Source organism: Crinia signifera, chromosome 2, assembly GCF_055691185.1.
Source record: "Crinia signifera chromosome 2, ASM5569118v1, whole genome shotgun sequence".
In the NCBI taxonomy this organism is placed as follows: domain Eukaryota; kingdom Metazoa; phylum Chordata; class Amphibia; order Anura; family Myobatrachidae; genus Crinia; species Crinia signifera.
Window position 1 is genome coordinate 211,950,771 of NC_139218.1, and position 26,884 is coordinate 211,977,654.

The following is a 26,884-nucleotide window of genomic DNA, read 5'->3' on the forward strand; positions in this document are numbered from 1 at the left end:
TACCGACCTCTAGCAACATTTCCCCTATACTTGACTTCCTGCACAGCCATCGGACCACACATACCGGCAATTCTTAAACTGTGGCAGCTGCCGGAACGTGTTACGGCTGCCGCAGGTGAACTTGTAAGTTTTTTATTTATTTATGGCCCATGAGGAATTTTTCGCCAAAAAGGTTCCCCACCCCTGGCTTACATGATCATGTTACTAAAGGGCTGGGACCTAATTAAGCTGCTACAAACCATCTTGCAACTTGGTAAATTTGGCTTTTATGCAGTCCCTGCTGTGTCATAGTCATTATGATGGTGACTGACTGGTAAGACTCATGTACAGGTCTCAGAACATCACCAACAAAGCTTTAGCTATGACAAACATGAAGTGTCCTTATAATTGGTTTATGTTTTGGACTGTCCTCTACAGTCACATATGTTATTGCAGATGGCCAAAAACTCAATTGCAGGCTGCTCCGTCATTATGAGAACCGTATAATTTTACCTGCAACCCAAGTAGCCACCCAAGTAGCCACCCTCTCTTTTTATCAGGCACACCACCGAATTATTATTTGGGCTGGATAAAACCATTTTTAGAGAATTAAGAGCAACATCCTAATAAGAGAAAGGATAATCGCTACTGCAGATGCTGCTCTAGTCTTACTCCTTGCTCTAGTCTTACTCCTTGCTCTAGTCTTACTCCATGAATGAGAAGGGTTTGGAGTCTAGCTACTGTTCTACAAATTGAAATGATCTAATTCATCAATATAAAATAACAAAATGTTTGACAAGAACAACAAAATCTATACAGTATGTCAAAATTTTTCCTGATTTTTTTTTTCAGGTTTACAGGATCAAATTTACCACCACCGGTTATCAGCAGCAAGAATTGGCTACGGATTCACTTTACTTCTGATGGAAATCACAGACAGAAAGGATTTAGTGCACAGTACCAAGGTGAGTGCGGGCAGGAGAAGAAATGCACAGTCTATCAAATATTCTATTCACAGGACACAAGACTTTGGCTGTAGAGCGATAACTACATTAATGGAAGTAACCTTCAGAATGATTCTAACATAAACCATGTCAAAGATTTTATAGAAAGTCAGAACTGTAAATGACTCATGTAAAGAATTAGTAGGATTTATCTTGTAATAGCAAGATATGCGCCCATGTCATCTTTAGGCTTATATCATTCACTGTCAACCTTGAATATTAATCATTGCATTTTCTGACCTTCTATGGGCAGTGACTATTGTCAGCACTGTGGGTTGCTGGGGGGGTGACGCTCATCGAAACAGTCGTTATCACACTCAGTTCTGCAAATAATTAAAATTACAATTTACATTTCTTAAAGGCCAGAAGTCTTTACAGCTGAACTTATAGGAACTACTGTAGGAACATATGTTCCCAGGTACTGTACACATCTTGCACTTAAATCGTTTCATCTACTTTTGCACTTTACAATTTTGTAATCCAACTGGCTGCCCTCCTTGAATTACTCCTCTGTTTAGTTTCTGTGACATAATCAGTGATCCTTTGCGAACACTGTACAGACTAAGTGCACACCGCTTCATAAAATCGAATCTTAAGGGTAAATCCAGTTACAAATGTAGTCATGCTTACTGTGGCGCACTTCAACTCACTACGGCAGGATGCAAAATTTCCCATTCAATACAATATTAAAAGATGTGGGTGCCACTAATATACCCACACCTAGCCACAGCCATGATGAGCGTGGCTACATCTGTATGTGCAAGTTGGGTCTTGGGAGCTGTTATCAATTTGTAGTCACACTCTAATCCAATTACAAACTTGTATTTCTTTTTAATTTTTCCCTGAGAAAGTGGCATGGTAGGAAAAACTTTATTTCAAGGTATACATTGTGACACACTGTGCAGAACCTCTGGTGCTGACATTCCAAATGAATAATTATGCACCTATAGTGCAAATATCACCAATTAACACCAAACTGTCCATGTGTCTTCTAACTGCCTTCTTTATTGCTCTGGACTGCCTACTTGTGAGTCCAGGATGGTTTTACAACTTTTTCATGCACTTCTCCCAGGTTACTTTTTGTTGAAAAGTAACAAGACCTTGCAGCGGGTACGGCAAATTACCATTTCTAAATGGATCTATATTTCTTGGTCGTGTACATTGCCACAATATATGTGAGTTTCACGACACAAACTCACTTTTGCAAACCTCATATACTGTTTTTGTATTGAAACCTTATAATATAATTCTCCCTTTTTAGTTAAAATATAATAATTTATCCATTCAGAGTACTTGTTCGGATTAGGTCAGGCACCCAATATCACTGTGTCATACCTCACATCATTGGGATATGCAGAATAAGGCAAAACGTAATTCTTACAAACCCCACCTAAACCATCCCAGATGTTCCCCAAAGCACTTGATTTGGGTTCTAATAAGCTTGCTAAGCCTAATCACTTCCCTTGACCTCAAGATTGTCTGTCAAATCAGGACCATTAGGAGGTACAGATGGAGCGCCACTCGCTATTGCAGGGGATGGCGGAAGATTCGCCAGCCGCCATCCCCCGCGAGCCGCCGTAAGGGGACGCCAGCCACCATAAGGGGACGCGCCTAACAACGGGGCTCCCCCCTGGTCCCCGCCACCTCGCCGAGGGTCGCCCCGGGTCCCCGCCGCCTTGCCGCCCCCCCACTAACCCTGTCCGTCTCCCTGAAGCGGAGATGGAGAGGGTTCCCGCCCCCCCCCCCCCGCCGACGGGAAACTGAGACGCGTGTGCGTTTAAGACGCACACGCGTCTCAGTCGGATGGAGCGCCTCTCCGCCGGCGATCGCCAGCGGACAGATTCTGGTGCTGGTGGGGCAATAGCGAGAGGCGCTCCATCTGTATGCTGTTTGAAAACCTTTACGGGTAATTGAGGATAGGATGTTGCCCATAGCAACCAATTAGATTATATCTTTTATCCTCTAGGTGCTTACTAAATAAGAGGTAGAATGTTATTGGTTGCTATGAGCAACATCCAATCTTTAATAGGACTCCCATCTTAGTAAATGTACCCCTTAGGTGGACAACTATCAATATTGATCAGTGTTAAAAATTGTCCAGGGCTGAAAGAAGAGACATTGCATACAATGCACTATTTTATCCTGTGTCAACTTCTCCATAGTGATAAAAAACAAATAAATATTGCTCACAACAATCAATAAACCATCTGTACATGATTAATTCTAATGCTTAAAGTATTAACAACATTGGAATAACTATAAGCATGCCTATGCCTCTCAGCAAGTTTAAGCATGGATTTTAAATTGACAATATTATTAAAAGCAGAACACAGCAGGTTTTGATTTGAATATTTTAGGTATTTAAATGCAATTCTTAAGCATGCCGAAAAGCAGCGGCTGTCTAATAAATTTACCCCCATGAATCAAACTTGATATCCTAGGTAACAACAAAGTATAATAAAAAGTTTGGATGAATGCCTGAGAGCTTTTACTGTGTTTATCAGATTCCCATCATTCTATAACCTAATGCCAACACTGATTTTATTTTCACTTAAAACAAAAAAAAAAAATGGCCCATGTTTTGGCTAAATTCACACCTTTTACTTTGTGTCTGAAATTACTTAAGGAATGATGCTCAAAAGGGTTTGATTTAAAGTCAGCCTGCTATCGGACACATTATTTATCAGAACCTGCATTTCACTCTAGTAAGTAATATACCTAAAGTAAGGAAGTTTTTATCCGCAACAAAATGTTCCACTTTTATAACATAAAACACCAGTCTAACAGCTATTTTTAGTTGAAATACTGTAGTAATCTTTGTCTGTTGGTTTCTCTCTATGCAATTTTGTTGGCAGCAAAATCAAACCCTACTGATTGTGCAGCGACTTGTTTAACACTTTGAGTGCCAAGTGAATTTGTCACAATAGGTGTAAAAATTGCCAAGCGGACATTTTTATTCATCATAATGACCTGTAATGTTTACATTATATAGGAAATATCTTTTTTTTTTTTACACAACATTTTACAATTTGAATTTATATAACAAATGTGAGCGCCGCTGGCAATTATAGCTGATATTTTGCACATCTCTCACAGATATGTTGGCACTCAAAGGGTTAATAATGAGTGTTATTATTATTATTATTAGTATTATTATCCATTTCTAAAGTCCCAACATATTATGAAGCACTGTATATTGAGTGGATCCAAATACAACACACAATTTATGAATATGTCCAATGCACAGAAACAGAAAGAAATGACGGCACTGCCCAAATGAATTTAAAATCTCACGAATGGTTTGAAATATAAGAATAATTGATACATAACAATTGTAATTAAAGTGATGAAAGTAAATGATTACTGTAAGGCAAAAGCTTTAGCCACTAATACTAAAGCATCCATAGGGTGGTATCCACTTAGCTACAGTAGTTTCCAAGACAAATGGAGCCCCAAGGGCTTTCCAATAAGCCACGATAGCCATAACTTATTCGGGTTAGGCATGTAAGCCATAAAACCATATAACCAGCCCTAGAAGACCCGTTTTGGTGAAATTACACATAGGTCCAAAAACTTACCCCGGATTCTATGTGTTATCGCTTGAAAAGGGGACATTTTTCAGCCCCAAAAAAGGCTAATAGTTGAAAACCATTGAGACCAAAAGTCTGATAGACATTGGGTTAAAATTGCGATATTATACCATTTTGTTTAATGGGGATAATAGGATACTCCGCATGACTGTGTCAGTTCCCATAGATTTTAAGATTCACAGGTGAAGGATCTCACAGATTTTAGCTGCACTTAGACCTGAGGCACCCCTGAAAATGTCCCAAGGCACCCCAGGGTGCAATGGAACACAGTTTGGGAATCACTTGGTGATCAGTATAAATGCCCATTACACTTAAAGTGTGTCACATGTTTAATTATTGCTGGATTGTGGAGGCCCCAGGGCAGCTAATTTATGGGGGGGGGGGGGGGGGGGGCACTACAAATAAAATTACATTATGTCACACTGGGCCCTCATTATACCACAGTATCCCCTCAGTATTTATATTATGATGTACAATTCCCCAAGTATACCACACAATGTTAACAGTACTAATATTATGCCCCACAGTAAGTAAACCCCACTGCTCTATGCCACTAAATATCCCTATGATAATATATTTATTTTAACACCCCTTATATAATATAATAATATATTGAAGGATTTTTCTAACATAATATGTTTACCTCTGCTGATTGGGGTGGGCTGGATTTGTCTCATTCCTACTAGGCTGCATTCCTATTTGTCACTATAACTATAGCATCCTGCTCCCCATCGCATTCTTGGGTGATAGGATGTTTCATCCCCCAGTGTCAGTAGGGCAGTTCCCTCACCTTTGGAGGATAGCCATCACCTCTGGAGCATAGGAAAAATGTGGGAGCAAATTAACAGCAGGCAACAGGGGCAGACAGGTACCTGGCCGGTTGCTGACACTCATGCCGCCATGCACTATAGGCGGCACTAACTCCAAGGCATTTAGGGCCCAGTCTCCCATGTATCATTGTTTACTTTATGTTTTGTAATACAGGTTTATGCTGGAACTAAAATCTAAAACACAGGGCAACTGAGTCTCCGTAAACGTAAAGGAAAGGCAACTGCTATAGGCAAGACATGAGCTTTGAATATTTACTGCTAGGCCAGTGCCAAGCATTACACGAAGACACCTAGGATAAACCTGGCTCATGTAAAATTCATTTAAATACCTCTTGCAATTTATGCAAAGTCCACATATTAATATTCCACTACAACCAGTGCAAATAATCCCATATTAAAAAACAAATCCTTGTTTTACCACCAGCTGGAAATGCTATTGTATTAATAATGCCCACCAGAAATGTTACAATGGCTTATTTCTTGCATGAGATTAACCGGGATATATTGGAAGCAGAGCCTAATGTCATGAGTTGTTTGAAGAGAGGTGCAGATCAGTGACATTGGTTATAGAACGCAACGCTCTGCTTATGTGTCTGTATAACATTGAGAGCAGAGAATTCTCCCAGCTGAACATTTCCAGTGCCTTTCTTAACATTCGTGGACGTTACAGTAGGTGGGGGATGTGTGTAATGCAATATTACTTATTTGTCTTGGACTTACTTTTTTTATTAGATACATTTTTTGCTCCATAAATTATAGATGAATGATTTCATTTGTGGAAATTAGTAGGGTATTGACACAACATAATTTTTCCTCCTTATTGCTGCTGGTAGAACAATCTGAGCTGAAACATTTCTAATATCCCCAGTGTGTCCTTTACATCAGTAATGATTCAGATTTTAATATATTTTTTAGCCCTTGTTATGCTTTCAAGGTATTAAATCCTGCTGCAGGGAGTCTCCTGGCGCTATGCATTTGTTAAACCCACAGCAGTCTCATTAGAAAATCTTATTGGCTGATCAACAGGGTGGCTATTTTATTGGTTCATGCCTTTTTCATGGCCACTGTTGAGAAACTAACTGGTCCACTGCATGCCGCAACTCTATACAATGAGAGTCCTTGTACTTTCCTCCGGTGGGCTTGGATGACTAACACAGAGAGAGAGAGAGAGCACTACAATGTATGCAATTTCAGCCACTTTCCCAATTTGCTACATTATGAAACTCTCATAGCAGAGAATTTGCAGCCAATGAGGTCATGTGGCTTTGTTGGCAAATGCTGAGAAAAATGTAATTTAGGGCAGTGCTTTAAATAAGAGAATAAGCTTCTACAGTCACTAAAAATTGCCAAGTGCAAAGGGCACAGCACTTACAGTGTCACTGTTTCATTATATAATAAGGCAGGGCAAACAGAATCTGATACATTAAAGCCAGTGATTTTTCAACTCGTGGCACATCAAACAAGATTTTTCAAGGCACACAATCAAACCCCCACAAAAAAAAAAACAATTTGCCCTCTTATGAAAAAAAAGTCACACAGGATCCCACAGGTACTATAGCAGAAATATATTGTCCCTCACATAAAAACGAGACCAGTGAATAAAAGTTGATCTGATGGTGGTGGTTGTAAACTGTTGTGGACATATCCATCTTGAGGGCATACTTGAGAATAGCTCAAGGAAATCTTTGTGCAGAAATCAATTTTTTTACTGTTTACATTGACCTGACAGGATGAAAATTGCAGGGCTGTATCCAGTGGTGTGCAGTGATACTGCACAGAGTGTGGACCATGGTGCTCTGTGGGAAGAACTGTCACAACCCCACGGCCTTTGCTTCTGGCTAGCAGGAGCCAGGAAATGCATCCTTCCGGCAGTGCAGGCAAGATCATTTCTGCTGTGCCCCTAGAGCAGTGGTTCCCAACCCTGGTCCTCAAGTACCTCCAACAGTGCACATTTTCCAGGTCTCCACATAGAATCACAAGTGACATAATTAGCTCCACCTGTGGATCTTTTAAAATATGTCTGAATAATGAGTGCACCTGCCGGGTGACCTGGAAAACGTGCACTGTTGGGGGCACTTGAGGGCCACGGTTGGGAATCAGTGCCCTAGAGCATCCTTTGATGCCCTGCAACCTGTACAATAAATCTGAGAGCATCCTTAGGGCCCACATACACTTATGCGAGTTCGTGGAAGGAGAAGTCACATACAATTTCCCTTGATCCTTTTTCATGTGATATATAAATTCCATGCAAGCCTTTTTCATGTGATATATCCCATGATGTCCATTTACCTCTGCCGGAGGCTGTCCGTTCCGACAGATCCTTCATGCAGCAGGTCCAACCTTTGACGCCCATCCAATGTGCACGGGACCACATATGCGATTAGATGGCCACTTATCACCAAATTTCTCGGCCCGATCCATCAGAATCGGGTGTAAACTGGCCAAATCAGACAAGTGTATGGTCAGCTTTAGCATGCTTTGGTCAGTGCTGCACTTACTGGTGCTGCTAGCCTACCACCTCTGCATAACATAATGAAGTTATGCACACAATGCCATGACATCAGTCACTCGGGGAGTGTGGGGTTATTTGAGTCCTGTTTTGGCGCTGGTAAATTGTGTGTTCACATGGCGGTCATATGCTCTTCTGGCCTACAGAAGAACATACATTAGGCATAATGCAGAGTTATACATAATGTATAATGTACATATTATGTATGTTTACCCTCTGCTCATGCTCTGGAACCATGAACTTGCAGCTATAAGCCATGCATTGTTGTATTCATTACAGCCGTATTATGACTTTAGAGTGGGGTAATTGGGCTGCAAAGAGTTGTTCTCATAGCCAAAGTTTAGTAATTGTGTATTGATGAAGTAGTGGGCTACACGGAGCTGTACATACCTGTAATAATGGGGTCTATATCCTAAGTGATGGAGATAGATGTTGATATGTACCAACCAAGCAGCTCCTACATGTCATTTTCTCAAACACAGTCTATAACTTACCTTTAGAAACTGGTTGGCTAGTACTTTATCTCCATCCACTTTATCTCTCTACATCCCTAAGTCATACCTCCTAACTGCACAAATGATGGAGGGAAGCCTGCGTGCGCTGAAAATTGTGGGCGTGGCCTCGCTGCCAGAGGGCATGACCCGCACTCAATGAGCTGCTTGTCATGCCCCAGCTCCTTTGTCTCCCTGAATAAATGGGACTGTGCCGCAAAAATTGGGTCATTTGGGAGGTATGGCTTAGTACATAGGCCTATATTTTAGAGAGATATAGATAGGTCTTTTGAACAAGGATAGAGCTGTGCAAGTGTCATTAGATAAAGGTGATGGCTGTGTGTGCCTCTGCAACCGAACCCTAACCATGTATTCTCAATGCAGCCTAACCCTAACCACCCCCTCACCCTCTCAATCCCAAAGTCTAACCTTAACATCCCCTCCCATAGCCTAGCCCTAACAGTTTGCGTGTCTTTGGAGCCTAACCCAAGCATATAATCCCCCTGCAGCCTGAACCTAACCACCCGCAGCCTCACACTGCATCTAGACCTACGTTATAACCGTAACCAACCCCAATACTTGCCGCCGAGATCTTTAAGGATTCTGATGCTCAGCATCCCGGCTGCAGGGATTTTGTGAGCCTGCCATGTAAATATAGAGTTTGCAACATTATCACTCCTAAAAGCCACTTGTTTAGGCAGCTCTTACCTAATCTCACTGCATACAATGTGTAGCTATTAAATTCATATTTTTATAAAAGATTTTGTTTGTTTTTGCTGTACTTTACAAAACTGATGCTGCATCATTTGTCAGAATTAACATTGTGACAGGTGGTTGCAGGCTACACAATTATGAGAACTAGCTCTCAGACATGACTGGCACATTGCCAGCTGGGTAATACAGTGCTGTTAGGATGATACTATTGATTAAATGATCACAGGGTAAGAAACCTACACAGGGACTGATTATATGTACTCTAACTCTGTGTCACAGTAAAGTTTGTTAGAGGTTTGGTGAACAACAGTTCTTTTAGGCAGCTGGTTGGCTGGCAGGACATGTCAGTTAGACACAAGATTGGTGCAAAGGTGTGCAAAGACATTTGTTTCAAGTATAATGAGAAAAGTAGGCTAAAATAATAATAAAATGTGAGAAGTTGAATAAACAAGAAATTATTTAAAAGCTAAGTTGTTAAAAGTAAAACAGTATTGGGCTGTACTATGTGAGAAATTATGGCTTATCATCCTCCACTTTATCACCGCTTTATCATCACTTAATCACTTTGCAAGGCTTAGTACATCTGCCTTAATGTGGTCTATTTACTAAGAGATAAAGTAAAATACTAGCAAGGTTTTTTCAAACCTTTTCAGCATAGAACATGGCAGTTATGAGGTGATTAGTTGGTACATTAACTATATCCACCTGGCCCATTTTAGTTTAGCTTGACTGCATATTGCCAGGCGGGATTCAGTGTTCCGCCCGGTGATTGCCAAAAAGGGGGCGTGTCCACGTAAACGGCCGTGGATTGTCAAGATTCGGCCATGATTGCGACAATTCACGGCTGTTGTCAACAAAAGGGGCCCGTTCTGTCGATCTGCCTCTTCAATGCTGTTGGGCAAGACAGCATTGAATAGACGCCCGCCGCTATTTTCCCTGTTGGAAATAGCGGCGGGGATTGAATACCCCCTTTCTCTCTCTCCAAGGCTTAATAGCGATAAAAGACAACACCTCACTCCCCCCTATATATATATCTCCTGATGAAAATCTTTTAATATAGATTGACTCTAATTTAATGTCCTATGTGTTGCACCATGACATTGACTGTGGGGGCACAGTTACAGCCACCACCGCACCCCCCCCCCCCCATCATATATCTTTATCACTCACATTAAGCAGAGGGGCCAATTGGAAGCCCAGGGTCCTGCATCAGGCTATCCTTGTTGGCAGCCTGCTGCTGACAGTTGGGAGCCCCAGGGACCGGCGCTGGACATGACAGGCAATCAGGGGACTGGGGAGTGGTGCCGATCCTCCTGCTGCTGAGCTCAGCTCTGCTCCACACTGCAATACCAGCATCTGCAGTTCTTGACTGAGGTGGACACACTGGCAGGATGAGATGGGCTTCTGGGCAGGCTGCGGCAGCATGTCATCAGACTGCCTGATGACCTCCTCACTGCTCTTGGCCACATATCAGGCGAAACAGTCGGGCTGGCCCTGGCTGCTGCACTGTACAGGTGGCCACGAAGGAGCAGGAGCCTGCGGCTGAGCTGGCAGACAAGCTAGCAAGCGATGCCCTGTGCAGTTGCATGGCTCGTCTGCCTTTAAAAATGGGCCAGGTTGTAAGGAGAAGAGCGCAGCAGGCAGCTGCTGGCATTACGCAGAGCCAATTCTTTGTCTGCAGCCCCAGGGATCAGCGCTAAGCCATAACAGGCAGGCAGAAAGGTACTGGCAGGCTGCACTGCAGGCGCTATGGCACGCCCCTGTCACTGAGGCATATGTAAAGGTGCCGCTTGGGCTTGTATTTTTAGTGGACTTTTACAGCCCTCTGTTTGTCCCCACCCCCTGCCTGCCCCCGGCTTCTAAAATTTCTAGTTATGCCGCTATGCAGATTATATTGCATTATAGCTTTCTGGGGGGGGGGGGGTTTGCAGTATTGTTAATACCACTAGTAAAATATTTGGTGCCAACCACTCTGAAGCTTCATACTGTAGCATAAGAGTTTTAAAGAGAACCAGAAATATTTTATTGGATCCAAGCCATCCCTTTAACAGGGTTTTTGAGAAATTACCTTCACAAAAAAGGTTTATAAGTTTAAGCACACTTGCGAGACGCATACATAATAGCTTCCTTCCTTACGCTGTGCGCATGTTAAATGTATAACTGTTGTTTTGTTGTGCAGTTTATGATATATCTTTTATGTGTGTTTTGTTTACAGTATATGGATACTGTTTTCTTCACTGCTATTCTATGCACACTGCAATTTTGTCTGTATAGAGCTGTGTTTTTTGCAGATGATAATAAACTTGTAATTGTACATCTAAAAAAAACATACTAACATACTGTATATTAAAAACTATATATTTTAAGGGCATTTTTTACATCAAAAGCATTATCTGCCATGTGTGCCTTGTACAGTATATGACCTCTCTACTGTCCATAATGAGTTTCAATGGGAGAACATTTTCTCAGGTTTGAGGATTCATGATGATGGACTCTGGGAATGTAAACAACACATTGAAAACAAATCATTTAACATGCCAAAACCACATATATCAGTGTACTGTAGTTTATGCATTGAACCTCACACTTTTCTTGTCAAAATCCTTCTAGTGAAAAAGCAAATGGAGATGAAATCTAGAGGAGTCAAGCTTCTGCCCAATAAGGACAGCAACCAGAAGACATCAGTGTGTAAGTTTTTAGCGCCAATTACTCCACCTTCATGCATTGCCATTACCAGACCATACATCCTGCATACTCAGCAGTGGTTTGACGGCTCTCCTTTCACTGCGCATAGGCCCCATATTATGGAAAATGAGGAAGGGGAGGGGGGCAGCGGAATCCTTTAACTTTGCTTTGCTTTCCCTTACACTACTATAAGAAATAAGATGTAGATATTATGTAACACTATTTAGCAGACAGGGCTCAAGAACGCAAATAATGATATAATGAATCACAAATATGTAAAAAACCATACGTTCTATTTAATTTTTTATTTTGGAAACTTTCACCATGGAAAAAGAGCACATCTTACTAGTGAGAACACGTAAGCTATTCTTGCAGTCACTGGTAAGGAGGACTTGTTCTTCCAGAAATGGAGGAGTGCAATATATTCTTCAACTTTTACGGCAGCTGTAAATGTTTGTTTACATATTTATATTGACCTCGAATGTGATTAATGTGAACAGTTTAGAATTTCATTCTACTAATGTACCAATAGTACAGACAGACAGACGGACACTAGCTAAACAGGAATGTGTTGTTTGAACTGCTATGACTCAGAGCGCTACCTCCCTCCCCAGCACATCATGTAAAGGTACTTGTTTCCTAGCACGGCGCCCATCGCATACCGTATTTAGTGGAATGCGATGCGTGCGATGCGTGCGATGCGATCATCCCGTTAAATTAACAGGAGTGCTTGTACAATTAAATATCGCATGCCAGCAAATGCGATTTTTAATTGTACAAGCACCATGATGGGTGCTTACAATATTAAATGCACCCCCATTGTCAATGCTACCCCCACTATCAACGCCGACCCGAAGCGTTTCGAGCGCAGCTAGCCCTCGTGGGGTGGCGGTATGTGTCCTCTGACCTTTTAATACCCCCACTATCCACGTCAGCGTGGAGTTGATTTCACATAGTGTAGCGAGCGCAAATACAAGCCCGAAGCGTGGCGAGCGAGCCCCGCCAGGGGGCGCGGAATACATGTAAAGTAATCCGTGTCCCCTCGCGGAGCTCGCCACGCTTCGGGCTCGGTGGCTCGCTGTGCTCGCCACACTATCTACAAACAACTGCACGCCGACGTGGATAGTGGGGGTATGAAAAGGTCGGAGGACGTGTACTGCCGCCCCTCGCGGGCTCACTGCGGTTGCCACGCTTTGGGTTGGCGTTGATAGTGGGGGTGGCGGTGACAATGAGGGTGCATTTAACATTATAAGCACCCATTAGGGTGCTTGTACAATTAAAAATCGAATCGCATCACATGCCGCTATATTGCATGCGATGCGATTGCATAAGATGCACTGTGATGAAAATCGGTGGTGCCGTGCTAGGAAACAAGTACCCATGTAAATATCCCTGTGCATAGGGTTTCGCTACCTCCCTCCCCAGCACATCATGTAAATATCCCTGTGCATAGGGTACCTGCAGATGCAGACACGCTCTTTAATTCTGTTTACACAAGCATTAGGACCTGCCGCTGCACCTGCTCTTTTGTAGCTGATAATACCCTGGCTCTTACAGCATAGATTATATTGTTGGATAAAGTCAAACCAGCAATATCCCTGTGCAAAGGACAATTCATAAGCATTCCTGATCCGGGAAAGGTCAGCTAGAAATCCCCTAGAGTTTCCATGTGCTGCAGGACTAGGTGAGTTGCTAGGTGAGGACATTGCCATAGCTTCTTGTCTGGGAGTAAAACCAAGTCTTCCTTTAGAGCAAGGACCACTGAGACAGCGGCTGTAGCACATAGTGCACACAGCAGAAAAGGTTGTGATGAATTGTCGAATGTCATAGCATGTACCAGAACTCATTAGTTTCCTCTATAAATGTGCGTAGGTAAATGCATTTACAGCTCCAAATTTCTGAGCAAACTCATTTACTAGAAAGCTATCTGCTGTGCATATTATTGTATTGCTCTGCAGAAATGTATAGGCATTTTACTGTATCAACCCGTTCTCAAAGCCACAGGTTTGACAATGCTTGCTGTGTAAGGAGAGATTTAAGGCCCTTCTCTTTAAAAGCATTCACATCCGTTGTATGAATGCTGCTACGAGATGCAAATAATTGCCCAGTGCATTTTATTCCTCATAGGCTGCACTTGTTCCTAATGAATGGTTTGGGAGCTGACTTGTTAACGGTTAACCCCTTCAGTGATGGATGGGAAAGAGGTGCCAGCGAGTCTCGCCCCCCGTGAATACAACCCACTGTATGCTGGGCCAGTTGCCGTGGCAACACGGCAGCACCTGACGGATGTTACCAGCTTCTCTTTCTCTCCCTTTACTCTGGGACTCAAAGCTGCCACTAATATCTCTCATCTAGGATGTTAAACAATAGCAATAGAGTTATTTATTAGAACAATGTAGAGTCTGCTTAGTGGATTAGTGACACAAATCCATTCTTAGATCTTGTCAGTAATCTAGGCCTCTTAGTTACTTTAAAACATATTGTGTAAATGAAAACAGTATAATATAAAGCTCATAATGTTCATTAGCTGTGGAAGAAAGCTGTAGTAAACCTGATTTGCAAACATTGCATTGGGCGCGTGTACAGTATGTCTATTTGTAAGTAGTCACCTTCGCTCACAAAAACCTGGAGATAGTACAGATAAACTGCACTATGCTCTTTTCAAATGCAGCAACTTACAATACTGGTTGTATCCAAACCAAAACTATGGGTAGTAGTATAAAGCAGTGATAAGAGCTGCAAAGTGTGCCATGGCAACCAATCAGCTTTGAAGTAACAATTTTGTGGTGCATTTTATAAAAAGATATCTTCTAGCAGTCGATCAGGTGCCATGGGCAACCTCTCCACTTGCTCACTTCTCCACTCCTATCACCTTGTCTTACATCTACCCTCAGAACCTCTGTGATGGGTTATGTGATTGTCTCATATTACCTTCTCTTTTGTGTTGTTATTAAATTCCACCACTTATTTAAGCTGCCCTCTAAGTAATAGGTAGTATTTGGAGACCAGGCTAACTAAATAGTACAGTGTCTTGGGTAACATGCACGCGAATGTTAACACAATACATTCTAAGATTAGTATTAGTAGTCTAGAAAGTCTAGAACATATAGCTTAGCAACTCTTTTTGACCATTTTATTTATTTACAAAATATTTAATTCTGAAATTTGTCATGTAATTGATTTGTTTATTTCATTGTAGAGGTGTGATGGCCACAATCCTACCAGAGTTCACTACATAACTATATCCAATGAATATAAAACAGTCATTGGGTGCAGTCATATGAAATGACTGCTAATAGAAGGGAAATGAATTATCGCATTTACGTAGGGAGTAATGTGTTGTAAAGTAATATTCGGTGCTGGCTTTCTTGGACTGAAACAGCCAATTCCAATTGCCCCTTAAATTTAAGATAGCCATGTTTACCCACCAATTGATACTGTACTCTTACATTGCTGAAGGACAAAGTATATACAATATTTATTTATTTTATAGCACCAGCATTTACTGTTGCGCTCTACAATTGAGTATGAGAGAGGACAAACATTCCATCCATAAAGTATGGCTACTTTAAGCTGTGTATGTTTTTATTTAAATACAAGCTACATATATATCAATTACTGATTATCAATTAGCAGTTATAACTTAGCCATGTTATCTCAGCAGTACTACCGGTTGTTTCATCACAGATGGCACATGTTTTTTTTATCTACAATTAACCTATAACATATAACACTCATTTCAAATGAGTGTATTGGAATAGAACGGCTTAACGTTTCGGAGCTGAAAAAGGAGCGCAGCTCCGAAACGTTAAGCTGTTCTATTCCAATACACTCATTTGAAAAGACCTCCGAGTGCCGCCTGTTCTTTGTTCCACTATATATATATATATATAATACATAATACTTTGAAGTCTCCCAGCTAATGTCATTTGTGTGCATTATTAAATATAATGCACAGTGATGAACAGATGTAGTGCTCTAGTATGTACACAACACAGGGACCTGCTTCGTTCATTCACCAAGACATGTCAGACTTGTTCCTCTATTCATCTATAATGAGCAGACAGAAAACGGTCTATTTGTACTGTTACCATTCACTAGATGTTTCTGAGAACAAGGTTTTGACCTGAATATAAACCGGCACCTTCCAATGTATGTTATATCTGTAATCATTCCTGGAATTTGATAAATACTATAACCCTCTGAAAGTTCAAAGAGGTCCACTCTTATTTATTTTCTACTATTGGGAGCAACAAAGGCCACAGGATAACAATACATTTGATCTAAGTAGTTATTTGTGTTTGCCTTTCTGTTATAATGGGCATTGCACCATTGCAGAACTGCATTACCTCAATGGACCTCTCAATCTATCCGTCATCTCCAGCAGCTACAGCACCATAGTCCTTTTTTGGTTTGTGGACCACAGTTTTAGCCTCCTGTGATTTTGCTGTGTAAGACCAAAAGAGATTTACTAATAGTCCTTTCAGCCCTAATGGAAGCTGATGCCAGGACACATGCCATTTATAGTGACATTAACAATTCATCTACTCTGTTGATCACCCAGTCACCCATGAGTGAAGAATGGACGTGCTTAGAACTTGTGTCATTCAAATAAAAAATCTCCTTGCACTTTCCATTTTAAACAGTTGCTTGCCCCACTTTCATTTAATTTGGCAACCACAAGTCTCTGCATATTTCCTCTGTTTACCAAAGCCAATATTCCACCTCTTTGCTTGCACTACTTTTCACACTGTACATACAACCTCATGAAACCTTTCCTTGTGTCTTGCTCACTGGTCCAATAATCTCTGTTTTCTTCCACTCTTCAGTTTGGAAACAGCATTAAATGACCAAAATGTCTTGTTACAGTGACACATCCCTCCCATGTGTGTCTCTGATGCCACTTTTCTCTGGTAATCTGGTGACTCATTTGTTGACCATAAACCTCTTTTTTAATTGGCTCTTTTTGTAGTTAGAATAAACTTTAGCAACACTATGGATTAACCACAGTACTCTGGGATATACTTGTAATATTAATGTTTCTACTTGCATTAAACACGCCGCTTGCTGTTTTCTGGGTTATAATTTTATAGAAATATTTAGGAGAATGCACCTATTAAACTTATCTATGCATGTACATAGGCACTTCCAATTGTTTAACCATAAGAATGTGTAAAGTAAGAGTTTCTAGTGACTTATCTGAGAGTTTCCACGAAAAAGAAAATGCAGAGGAGTCTCACTCTTATTTATACAGGTATGTGATACATTTAGTTTTGAATGTACACATATATAAAGTACCAGCCATGTTTGGGCTTATTTAGGTAAACCTACAATGGTAATCTACAGTGCTGAGAATACTATTTATCTCTTAAACTTTTGCATAGCTATCCAGGAGTATGTTGACATTCTTATGTAACTAATACTATTCTCACATCGCTCACCCTATTTTTTAATCAATTTTGGTTTTACATACTTTTCCTTAACCCACAATATGTTTGTTCTTATTTTCTTCTTGAACTTGTGATTCTTCATTGCTTGCCATTGTTTTAGAGAGTCTCTCCCTCTCATTACTGTTCCAGATTCTCCTGTCTACACAAGCTTCTATATCAATGGCCTATACTCACTGTGCCACTACACCTCTCCTTCACTCAATGGGTTGTATTCAATGTTTTTTACCAGCAATTCAGCTCACTATCCTCGGGGCGGTGAGCTAAACTGCGCAAAAGGGTGAATAAACCTGACCATAATGAGCACGACATGCGCAAAAAAATAGATTGAATATCGGCCTGTGATCTCCCATCACTTTAGACGGGAATTCGGGCACAATATACCAATTGAATACAGTATGTGCATCATCTACACCTGAGCTCCTCCTCTCATACTCCATCCAAAGCTCCATCTCACTCTCACAACTTAAGCTGGGTACGACCTACTATATACAATAATCAGGCCAAATAGCTTATTTCTAGCCGAATGGCCCTGCTATCTGAGAGTATGTACATTGTATCTGTGGCCAATTGTTATGCCAAAACCAGTGCCATGGGATCCCGAAATGAGAAATGCTGTTGATAATTCGTCTGAAAATGTAGTGTGTGCAGACTCCAACAATCAGTCTCCAATTCCCGCTGAGAATTCATGTTAAAATGTTACCTTCTGTAAGAACTTTTAGTATTGAATTTAGCAATGCCATGCTGTTTTCTGGCTCAATAATTGTGTAGTGTGTATGTTTGAAATCAGAAGTAACAAAAATTGTCTCATCTGTAGATTATCAAACCTTTCAGGTGTATACCCAGCATCCTTCATCCTTCATCCTTCATTGTCACTCTCTTCTATTCTTCAGTGGTTACTAAATCTTTGTTCACTTCATCTTCATTACATCCATAAGAAAATTAAATTGTGTTTTAACCTATGGAAAAAAAATGTCATACCCCTCTTATTAAAATGGCATATATATGTGTAATGAATATATATACGAAAACATCTACGTCTATGCGGTCTCTTTAAGTGTGCACTTTATTACATGCCATTTATTTTGCTTATTATCATGCTCAAAGAATTATGCGTACTTTTGAAGTACCTATATTAGTATGTATATTTGTGGACAACAATCCTGTCTACTGTCTGAACTCAGAGTTTGGTAAATTGTGATAAGAATTTTTACTTTTATGTTTGTTTATTTATGCTGCTATGAAACCAAATATGATTGCATTCATTAATTAAATGGACATTTGAAGTTGAAATAATAGTAAAGTTGACTGGTATAAGACATCCAACGCATTTAGTGTACTGGACAACATTAAAGATGGTGCTCTTGAACACAGCCTTTCCAATGGCTATTCTAGGCAATTCCCTGTGACCAAACTATGGCTGTGTTACAGCACTTCCTCTACTATAATGTGGGCTGATAAAAAGGGTTATATCTAGTAGCTGTAACATTACACAGGGTAGTAAATCAGAAGAGGACAGCAATATACTCTAGGTACTGTAGCTACTTGTTGCTTAGAACCCATTTGCAGTGTGGGTCATACTACTTATCCATGCGGCTATTAAAAAGATCCAGGTAATGTTTCCCTAAACTGGAAACATACAGGACACATATCCACATGCTATATCTTTCCACTGCGCTGGTGGTGTTTGTGTGTGTGTGATGAAAGTATGTGAGAGTGAATAATAGGTATTCCATGATCCTAACTGGTTGAAAATCGCTGGTCAACGACATGTCTTTGCCAAACATCATTACAAGGTCATATCTGCAAAAATGAAGGAATCACATCACAAAACCATTTCAAGTCTGCAAGTGATTCCTTAATATAAGATTGCTCAAGGAAACATGACATTTTACGTTAAAATCTCTGCTTTAGGTCTTTTTGAGGAATGCATGCACCCATCCAGCTCGGCGGAGCCAAGTCTTCTCTGTTCTTTATTTCCGTGGGCTTCTCCTGAGCTGAACGGGTGATCATAATAAATTATATAACACACTATGATTGTTTCCAAGCAATAAGATTATGTTTTCCAAATTGTTATGTGTGCTTGTGCCCTGGGGAAAGTGGGGGAATGATTTTTAAATCAGATAGCCAATCATGGTCATTCAGTGACTTTGTTTGTAAGTGAAACATTTGAAACTGTACTCATGTAAAAGTGGCAGTTAATGTCGATTTTTCTGTTTACATTATCCAGCAGTATGTCGCTATTTCAATCAGTTGTGTGTGGAGTGATTCCTTTCTGTGTATGCTCTCTCTTTTACATTTTAGTAACTCAGGTGGGTGTTTACCAAGGACACCATTTGTGTCCCGACCCAGGAGTTCCGGAACATGGAAAAAGAATAGGTACTGATTTCAGGTGAGAGGTCCATTTTCCTGCTTCCTAACTCCCTGTGTTTCCTTTCTGCAGCAGATGGACTCTGCATACAGTATAGTAATGTTGACCTTTGCCAGGAGTGCTAATAACCATGCCGCTGCAGTTGGAAACTGAAATTTTATTCTTCTCAATAAATTAACCAAAAATGTATGTTTTAGCATAGTGTCCTGTAAAAAGAAAAATAACTACCTACATGCAACTCCTAAAATAACAGCTCCATGGTCAGTTTACCTCAGCATTCGACATCTAATGCTAAACAGTATCTCCCATAATGCAGTTAGAATGTTATATTCATCCTTCCTTAGATTCCCATTATACATTAACAGTCATTTCCAGCTAACGAAAAACCTTCCATTTCTATAATTCTGCTATAATGCAGAGTATAACATTTGTAAAATGAACTACAGCATTCCATATGTCTGTTGTAACAACCTCTCTTCAGATCAGGCACAATACAGTATCTATAAATTAAAAGAAGCTTATAATCTTTTTATACATTTTTAATGAACTATACCAATCATTCTTTTTATTCACAAATAGTATATTTGAAATAAATGAACAGAAATGTAATTGATTATAAGACAGTAAAAATGTTAGTTTCTATGACTTTTTGGTATATATTTGCTTTATAAATAATTCGACTTTAGATACATTTTTAAACTGCTTCACAAAGGTCAAAAGGCAAGTACAACATTATTTCCTAATAATTTGAGAGCTATAAAAAGAAATTGATTTGCAAAGCAATAAACGTTTAGTGAAACACGTAGTATTTTTCTGTAATTCATACTCCCCATGTTCCTATGCATTCATAAATCATTGCATTCTCCTGATATGCCATGCTGATGTAACAGCATAAATATTGAATTTTTTTATTTGTCTATATCAGTGTGAGAACAAAAAAATCGATATGTTTTTTATTGGTTGGGACACATATGTATCTTAATCAATCCATATGATGTAATATTGTTAACATTCATTTATGTTATTGAATTAGAAGAAAACTGCCTAATAACAGCTCTATAGATTTATCCATGCAATATATGAATGTCCTATATACTGTGTTTCTGTACCATTTTCTAAAATGCTAACCCTGTGACCTTTAACCTAAATTAAAAACTGCATTGAAAATTAACGTATCCTGCTGGCAGATGGGACTTGAGATACACTGCAATTCTTTTCTCAGTTCCTTGGTTACGGAATCATCTAGAAGATTTGTAATGACAGTGATAATGCAATAAATCACAGAGCTGCTGGGAAATACTGGATATCAATATGGTACATTATGCTGGTTTTATAGAAAGAGAGAGAGACGAGTCGATATTTATCAAACATTTCTTCAGCATAGAAGATTGGGTTCTGAAGTGTTATCAGGTGGAACACAAAATCAATATTTTGAGTTGATTCAGGGTAGCTTCCCATCAGAGGTGGTAGAAGCTAATGTAGTCAGAATTTTGGAAGAAGAAATATAATTTATTATAATATAATAATTCTTAATTTAGTTCTTGATTAGTGCAACATATAAACCAGCAAGCACTATCTGCCATGTGGTGTTAGCTCTGCTTCCTCAAATCCATGATGTTTCATTGCACCATCAGCCATGTAATGGCAGATATTCATAACATATTTGTGCTTACTTCTGAATTAGCATCAGATTCTCAGCACATTACAATTTGTGGAAATATTGTAAAAGCATTTACAAGAAAATGTCCTCCTTTTTTCTGATCATCTCATTCTATCATGAGCAGAGTTGGACTGGAGCATAAAGGGGTGTGGTCAATTTACACATGCTCCCTCCTCCCCCCCACACACACATAGGCTTGGTCTGCCATTACAGGTCATGTAACTGACCCACTAATAGAGTAACAAGTCTGGAACCTGACATTAGAGGATGGGTGGAGCCTGAGGCGGTAAGAACTTATGGGTATTTCCCTATTGACCAGTCCAACCCTGACCATGACTATTATTGCAGCACATTAAAATGTGGCTCGTTAGCTGGCATAATTTACATTCTGGGTTGACTTTAATTGTATTGTCTTTTTATAATGGAAGGACAGGGGCTGTCTCTGTGTTCAGAATGAATAATTAGATGTTTATTTTACAGTCCTTTTACACTTGTGTGTTATCCCTGGTAGGCTTGGCTCCAGCATTCAGTTCATGTGCAATGACGGTTATGATCTGCAAGGTTCCAAAAGCATCACCTGCATGAAAGTCAGCGATATGTTTGCCGCTTGGAGTGATCACCGACCTGCATGCAGAGGTAACAGCAAGAAGCTATTACAGATTTACATGCACCTACATATAATTGGAGTCATTACAATCTTCATTTATTTTGTACTATATTATTGGTCTTTCAGTTCTGTGTAGGATAAAAAAAAGGTTTGATGCTTATTAGTCACTGAGGGGGAAATGCATTATAGCGGTATTACCAAAGCGAAGCAGGAAGCTACACCGGGACGCGGTCATTTGGTCTACAGCATGATGGTAGACAGTCATTATGTCGACACCATTAAGTCGACATAGGAAAAGGTTGACATTGGTATAGGTCAACATAGTAAAAGGTCAACATGGTTCTAGGTCGAAAGGTCATTAGTTTGACAGGTCGTTAGTTCGACAGGTCATTAATTCGACAGTGTCTAGGTCGACAGTCAAAAGGTCGACATTGGGTTTTTCACAGTTTTTTTGAGCCGACATGTGCCGACATGCGGTATTTCATGCCCTACCATCCACTAGGGCATGGCAGCAGAATAAAATAGTGTGCAGAGCGTAGCGAGGCACCTTGCCCGACGCATTGCGAGCGCAGCAAGGGGATGCGGTGCACTATAAACTGTGTCCATGTCAACTGTGTTGACATTCAGGTAAAAAAACAGTGAAAAACCCCATGTCGACCTTTTCACTGTCGACCTAGAATCTGTTGAACTAATGACTTGTTGAACTAATGACCTTTCGACCTAGAACCATGTCGACATTTCCCCATGTCGCCCTAGACCCATGTCAACCTTTTTCCATGTTGACCTAATGGTGTCGACCTAATGACTGTCTACCATCATGCTGTAGACCAAATTATCCCAACCAGCTTTACCGACCAGATGTATTAACATCTTTCCCCACGATCCCTGTTAGAGCTCAGTGATGATGCGCTGTGTCTCTCCTCTCGGCCAGCTCACTGGGCATGTCCAAGATCTCACGTAGCTTACAGCTACAGCGGCACGAGCACAGTCAGGCAGAGCTAGAGCGGCACGCGCACAGTTAAACAGAGCCTCTGGCAAGCTGCCAAGTTTCTGTAACAGACTGTGTGCGCGGCGGCGCCGTGAAACTACACAAGTACCGATCTCACTAATGTCGCCTGAGCCAGCAGAAGTTGAAGCCAGTGATGGCGCTGTTCCTTCTGTGATGTATGGGCAGGAATAAATGCTGTTGTCAATGTCCATAACTACATGTGTCAGAATGTTCTGTGCCACTGAGCAAAGACATAGCAAGATACCGTTCCTGTCACATGTCACACATCTTCTCTTTCATACATCGGTATCAGTGCAAAAAATGGAACTGATAGTGCCTCTCATCCATACATCTGTCATGCGGTCCATGGGTCGACAATGTCTAGGTCGACCACTAATGATCGGCAGTGACTAGGTTGACACCTATAAATGGTCAACATACCATAAATCAGCATTGACAGAAGGTTGACACAAACTTGGACATGGATATGGTTGACACTCAAAATGTCAACACAATTTTTTCATGTATTTTTGGTACAGCCCGACTTGGTTCATTCTTTACTATCCAAGTGAGCATAGAGTGAGAACATAAGGTGACTGCAGCAAGCCATGCGAGGGGACGCGGTACACTTATACGGTGTCAATGTCGACATAAGTCAACATAGACACTAACATGTTCATGATGACCTTAATCTTGTGTCGACTTTCTGGTAATGTTGACCTATGGTATGTCGACCATTTTCCGGTGTCTACTTAGTCAATGTCAACCATTAGTGGTTGACCTAGTGCCTGCAGAACCTTGACATTTTCGACCCATAACCCAAACATCAAAGCAGCACTGGCTTTCCCAGCACAAGTTCAGCATTCTTCTGACAGAGCAGTGCTACGCAGTTTTGTAGTGGAAAAAGTGTTCAGTGGGCAGCAATCATGACTTCTAATCTTAATATACTATCTCATATATCTCCTATGATGTCACTGTTTCTATCGCCTCTTCTGAGAGCATAATCGCTATTCATGTGCGACTACCTGAAAAACTAACTTTTACTAACTATCTAACATTGATTTCCTCAGCATATGTCCAAGCTCTCTATTTGTATAGAAGCATAATGCATTTACTGGGTATTTTCTAGTATTACCAGGCAAGAATGAAATATCTTCATTCCTAAATGCTGTGCCATTTAATGTGCCATTGACCTGCAATGTCTTTAGCTCCCTTAATGATATGTGTGATTTGCAGCTTCCTTGTTCCAGGCAGCTCATGAGACCTATGCTTTCAACTTAAGTCCAGGAAGAATACGCTGTAGGTTTATATTAGTCTCTGTCATGTGAGGTCACTAATTAGTTGTATCTGATAGCAAAGTAGCAAAGAATGTGGATTCTCTCCAGGATGTTTTTAACTAACCACAAGTGCATTGTAAAAGGTGAGGCAACTAATGTGCTAATGTGTGATTCTATTGATTCAACATTCTAGATTCCTCATCTTCTTTTGCGCTAGGTGCCCTAGATCTAGGGGTTTCTGTTAGTGATCCTTAAAACACCAACTGTTACCAGTAGAGCATACAGTATATGTCAAGTTGGTTTTGACATATTGACTAAGCACTACAGTGCCACAAACCAATGATGAAAAGACCATAAAGCAACCTTTACACTACCTGATCTTTACCATAGTTATAGGACTGGTACTGAGGTTGCATGCTACTAATAATAATACTTAATGAATAATTAATAGTAGTTTGAGTTGCTTCACTTGAATGTAACATGCGTATAAAAACAATCCTACAGTATGATTACAGTTACTTTTTAATATTTGGCCTTGTGAACTTTTTTAATACAGTAGACCAGATGTAATAAACTTCGAAAAGTTATAAAATGGAAAGTGATAAATGACCAACCAATCACCTCCAAATTGACATTTTCAAACCCAGAATGTAACATGGCAGTTACCTAGGAGCTGATTGGCTGGTTGTTTATCACTCTCCCCTTTAGCACTTTTCAAGGTTTAATACATCTTTCCCAGGAAGCCTAAAAGTAAAAAAGTATCATACTACAAGTGTAGTGCCTTGTATCACAGTAGTATTTCTAGGTGGGAGCAGGCAGGAGGGCCCACACCACACACCCTGCACCCCTTTCTTGAATACTCAACTCTTCAACGTTATGCATAAATCGCAAGGAAGCCATTTTCCTGGTGTTTTTTCGCATGCAAAGTAGAAAAATCACCAGGAAAATGTCTGTTCCGCCATTTTCTCAGAGTACTGCAGATGTGCAGTAGGCTCAGGCACAGCACCAGAGTCAACTAGCAAAGCAGTGTCTGGCTGTTGGCTAGTGAGTAGGGGGACTTGGACCGTGACTGTGCATAGGCCCACTTCCTCTCTTTATATGTCCCTACTTGTATGGTTTGTACTCATATTCACTAGAAGTTTTTACAAAGGAAGGGGATAATAATTTATTTGCTATTGTCGATACCTGTATAGTCATTATGAAGCATGGCATTTCAGCTCCTTGCATGTGTATTAAAGTATTTAGTGCCAAAATGAATGTTCAGTTGTAATCTTAGAAGTGAATGTACAAAGAATATATCTCATACTAACTAGACATAAATTCAGTTTATAGGTAAATACCATTTTCATGTCATTTATCTTTTGCTGTTAACTGAATTTCTGAAGAGAATCCGATACTTAGCCGGCCCCCAGTGTTTAGCATTACATTCACATTACTTAAGGCAATGTGGAGCTGCAAAATCCTGTTGAAAAGGCTGTGTAGAATTGTATTGACTTTGGAAGATAATTAATTTCTGACATATTGCACCAGCACCTTACGCTCCCTGTTGGGAAGCTGAGGAATACCCTTGTGGAACCTGCTGTAAGTGTCACAGAAGTGTAGCAATGCGCCTGTCAGTCCACCAGGCATTTGCTAGGGAGTGGTGATGAGGGAGAATTAACATTGCATTAAACATAAGAGCAAGACGCGTTTGACAGGGGCATGATGGATAACAGAGGTTTTATAAGTCAAATGCCAAATGATTGTCATTGCTTTTTTGTACAGTAATAAATTGCTCCCCTCCTCCTCTTCCCAAAACTGGTTTGTCACAAGGTCACCTAGAAACACATTAACCCTTTGTTTTCCTTCAGTAAAGGCTGTCAAGCCCGCCAAGTGATGTCCCGCAGAATGGTGGCATGGGGTCTCATTAATTAGCTTTCCTTCTTGTCAGTGATTTTCCTCAGTCAGCCATCGCATTTCACTGCAGCACTGTCCTAGCAACACTTGGTATTCACAGCCACACACCCACCCCAAACACACTCCGTGCACAGGGGAGGTGGAGACACACGCAGCAGTCTTCAGTGGGAAAAAAAAGGGAGCCAGAGTCTGTCCAGATCAGCTGCTTCTATGAAATGTGCCCCCTCCCATCCATCTCTCTATAAGACAAGCGAACAGAGAAAACAGCCTCTCTTAACCATTTTTATGCCAGATGTGTGTACAGGACTTGGCAAGGTCTAGGATTCATTCTGCTTCTGACCTCCTTATATTTTTACCATGTGAATATACCCTACGGCTGCCTGGGCACAGTGACAGTTGTCTGTATTGTGAGACAATGTGACACCCAGCTATGGCCATCATCCAACTCTCTGCTGAGAGTGCAGTATACAGTGATGTTCTCACAGATGCTGCCTAACTTACATACATTATACTGATTCCTCTGTATCACTGTTACCGCTGATTAGGCTTAAGGTATCGTGTGACTGGGCTCCAGTATGGGTTTATGTGCATACGTGCCTGCACTGTATTGCTGTATAGACACGCCATGGAAGATAAGGCACTTACCGTATGTCATTTAATCTTTTGATTACATCTAGAATATAGAGTCGTTTGGTAGTTAAGCATAAGTGTGTTATATTAGGAATTAAACTATAAGAAATGCTGACTTGAATACTTTCCAAGATTTATCCATGCGGTTTCTGGCAGAGCCGTGTCAGCTGCTCAAGTCTAGAGCTGCTGATGGCTGAGCACCGCTA

General features: G+C 40.6%; 1 protein-coding gene across 3 annotated transcripts in view; it reads left to right on the top strand.

The window, feature by feature from the left end:
* The window catches only part of CSMD2 (CUB and Sushi multiple domains 2), a 909,603-nt gene that overhangs the window by 612,987 nt on the left and 269,732 nt on the right, over positions 1–26,884 (top strand). For 2 of the 3 annotated variants that reach the window (XM_083173665.1, XM_083173666.1), the window contains exons 6-9: positions 832–944; positions 11,728–11,805; positions 19,554–19,641; positions 21,792–21,916. In XM_083173665.1, coding sequence (XP_083029791.1) covers positions 832–944; positions 11,728–11,805; positions 19,554–19,641; positions 21,792–21,916 — 404 coding nt within the window. The remainder of the gene's footprint in view (positions 1–831; positions 945–11,727; positions 11,806–19,553; positions 19,642–21,791; positions 21,917–26,884) is intronic. The other variant, XM_083173667.1, reaches the window with a different exon arrangement.